Raw genomic sequence first — 2,473 nt, 5'->3', positions numbered from 1 at the left:
ACTTTGGGAAGCCAAGGCAGGTGGATCACCTGAGGTCAGGAGTTCGAGACCAGCCTGGCCAACATGGTGAAACCCCATCTCTACTTCAGAGGCTGAGGCAGGAGAATCGCTTGAACCGGGGATGCAGAGGTTGCAGTGAGCTGAGATCGCACTACTGCACTCCAGCCCAGGTGACAGAGCAAGACTCCATATCAAAAAGAAAAGAAAAGAAAAGGAACAATGAAAAGACAGGAGGGGGGTTCCTGAGTAAGCTGATTCCAGTGGAAATCAGACATCTAAATTGAAACCCGCCCAATTTTCCAAAAAGCCAGATGCTCATAGAACTGAAGCTTGAGACACATCAGTACACCTGCTTCCTGTTGACCAATTCCTCTTCCTTATCCCTCTTGTTTTCCTTCCCTGCTATAAAAGCCCCTAACTTTAGTCAAGGGGAGGGATGAATTGAAGGTTTATCTTCCTTCTCACCAGCTCACCGACCAGTGTCACCAGAATAAAGCCTTCTTCCCCGGCAATACAAGCTGTCTCAGTGATAGGCTTTCTGTGCGGTGAGCGGCCAGACCTAGACCAAACCCCTGGCCATCCATAGCAAAATCATAAGCAAAACTAACCAGGAAGCTATTTGCACCCTGGAACCCCACCCGAGAGGGGAAGTCAAGGCAGACTTTCCAGAGAAGGTGATGCTGAAACAGAAATTTTGAAGAGAAGGAACAGGAGGTGTGAATGTGGAGGTCCTGGGGCAAGGTTCTTTATGGAATCGAAAACGGTTCAGAACCACAGATGGACGATCAAGGTAGCAGTGAGAGGAGGTGGGACAGGCGACCACGCCCGCTGCCCCTGGGATGACTGGAAGGCGACTTAGGAGGGGAGCTGGGGCGAGACAGGTACAGGGGTTGAGGATGAGAAAGGCACAGAGCGACTAGAGGATTCCCGCCTGCAAGCACGTCTGGAAGGGGTGTCTGGAACCTGGGGGCAGCGACTGTGCTCTAGGGGCGACAGCCGCCCTCGCCAGGGGTGCAGGCTGGCGACAGGAGGGCCTGGGGCTGTGGGTTGGCCACACTGCGCCCTCATTTGTGTGCAGCCCCGGAGGACCAGCGTGGGGAATCACCGCCACCCTCTCCCAGGGCCCAACCGAGCACTGCAGCGGGAGGCACGGGGTTGTCAAATGACAGTTTTACGGTTCCAGATTGCCAAAAGGGCCAGTGGCCAGTCTAGCTCACCACGCCGACTGGCATCTCCCTGGAGGCCCTGGGCCTGGCCCGCGGCTCAGCCTGGATCTGCAGTTGCCAGGTCAGTGCGGGACCCGGAGTGGATTCGCGGGGCGGGGCGGGGCACTGCCCGCGCCCGGAGCTCGGCAGCAGCTGCCCAGGGGCGGGGGCGGCGAGACGCGGAAGTGCCCGGCTGGTTGGCGGACCGGCGGGAGGCGCAGCCTGGGCAGAGCTTAGCTTGGTCCCGCCGCCCTGCCGGTGTTCCTGGGCGCAGCCACGCAGGCGCACCGCAGACAGGTGGGTCCCGTCCGCCGCGCTCTCCTCTCTGCGTCCCCGCCTGGCGCGCCCTGAGGGTGGCGGGAGCGGTGCCGGCTACTGCCCCCAAGTCTAGGCCTAGACTGGGGCCCGCGCCCTCCAGGCACCCGCGGGCGGCAGGATGGGGACTGGAGTAGGGCGGGGTCCGCGTCCAGCTGCGCCTGAGAACCGAGAACGGGTGGGTGCCTACAGCAGGGTGCGCCCCACTGGCCTGGGACTTCCAAGGCGTAGTTTGGGGTGCTGGCGCCCGGGGAGCCCCGTGACCCAGGCGGCGGAGTCGGCACCGCTACGGGGAGGGGGGTGCGCCGGCTCTGCTGTTCTCCCTCTCCCTCGCCACCGCCCAGAATGAGGGCTCCCGGGCACCCCGCTGGAGGCTGGCTTGGGCCACTGAGGAGCGAGGCCCAATCCTTACTTTCGATGCACTCGCCCTCGCTCTTACCGGGCCACCCTCACCCTTTCGGAAAAGAGGTTGAGGTTAAAGCGTTCATCCCTCGAGATCTTCAGGCCAATGGCAGGAACTGCGCAAGAGTTTGGGGGAAGACGGTGTTAGGTAGAGGCTCCGTCTGTCCCTGGGCTTGCGGCGGGAAACGGTAGACTCTGGTCTCCCGAGCAGCGGAGAAGGATGGGGCGAAATAGTTCCTGGGCTGGTTTCTGTAGGTCCTGTCCCAGAACTCAAGAAGGCAACAATGAAGAGGCTAAACGTGGAAAAAAAGTGATGGTTGTCTCCGGACCCCGGGAGGGGCGGGAGCGGGTACCCGGGAGCAGAGGCGGGAGTAGGGGACTTTCCCAGTCTCGCAGCCACTCTGGGCACAGCAGGGCGAGGACGGGGTGCTGCTCCTCCAGCAGCAGGAGGAGAGGTCCAGAGGCCGACCCTGGAGGTGGGGGTGGCTTCGCGGGCTGGCCCAAGGGGTGTGCCCCAGCGGAGCCCGCGAGAGGGGTGGGGGCGGAGGGGA

General features: G+C 61.9%; 1 protein-coding gene across 8 annotated transcripts in view; it reads left to right on the top strand.

The window, feature by feature from the left end:
• The first annotated feature begins 202 nt into the window (after positions 1–202).
• IRF5 (interferon regulatory factor 5) overlaps positions 203–2,473 on the top strand; it is a 14,195-nt gene continuing 11,924 nt past the window's right edge. For 3 of the 8 annotated variants that reach the window (XM_017896249.1, XM_017896251.1, XM_017896246.1), the window contains exon 1: positions 1,510–1,698. Coding sequence is in view for 2 of the 8 variants with exons in the window: in XM_017896244.1 (XP_017751733.1) it covers positions 1,163–1,502 (340 nt within the window). In the remaining 6 variants the exon portion in view is untranslated. Of the gene's footprint in view, positions 1,699–2,473 lie in introns of all 8 variants that reach the window. The other 5 variants (XM_017896244.1, XM_017896243.1, XM_017896245.1 and 2 more) reach the window with 5 other exon arrangements.

This window comes from Rhinopithecus bieti, unplaced genomic scaffold (assembly GCF_001698545.2).
Source record: "Rhinopithecus bieti isolate Rb0 unplaced genomic scaffold, ASM169854v2 scaffold_26131, whole genome shotgun sequence".
Lineage (NCBI taxonomy): Eukaryota > Metazoa > Chordata > Mammalia > Primates > Cercopithecidae > Rhinopithecus > Rhinopithecus bieti.
Note: the sequence above shows the minus strand (reverse complement) of the source record. Positions and strands in the feature narration are given on the sequence as shown.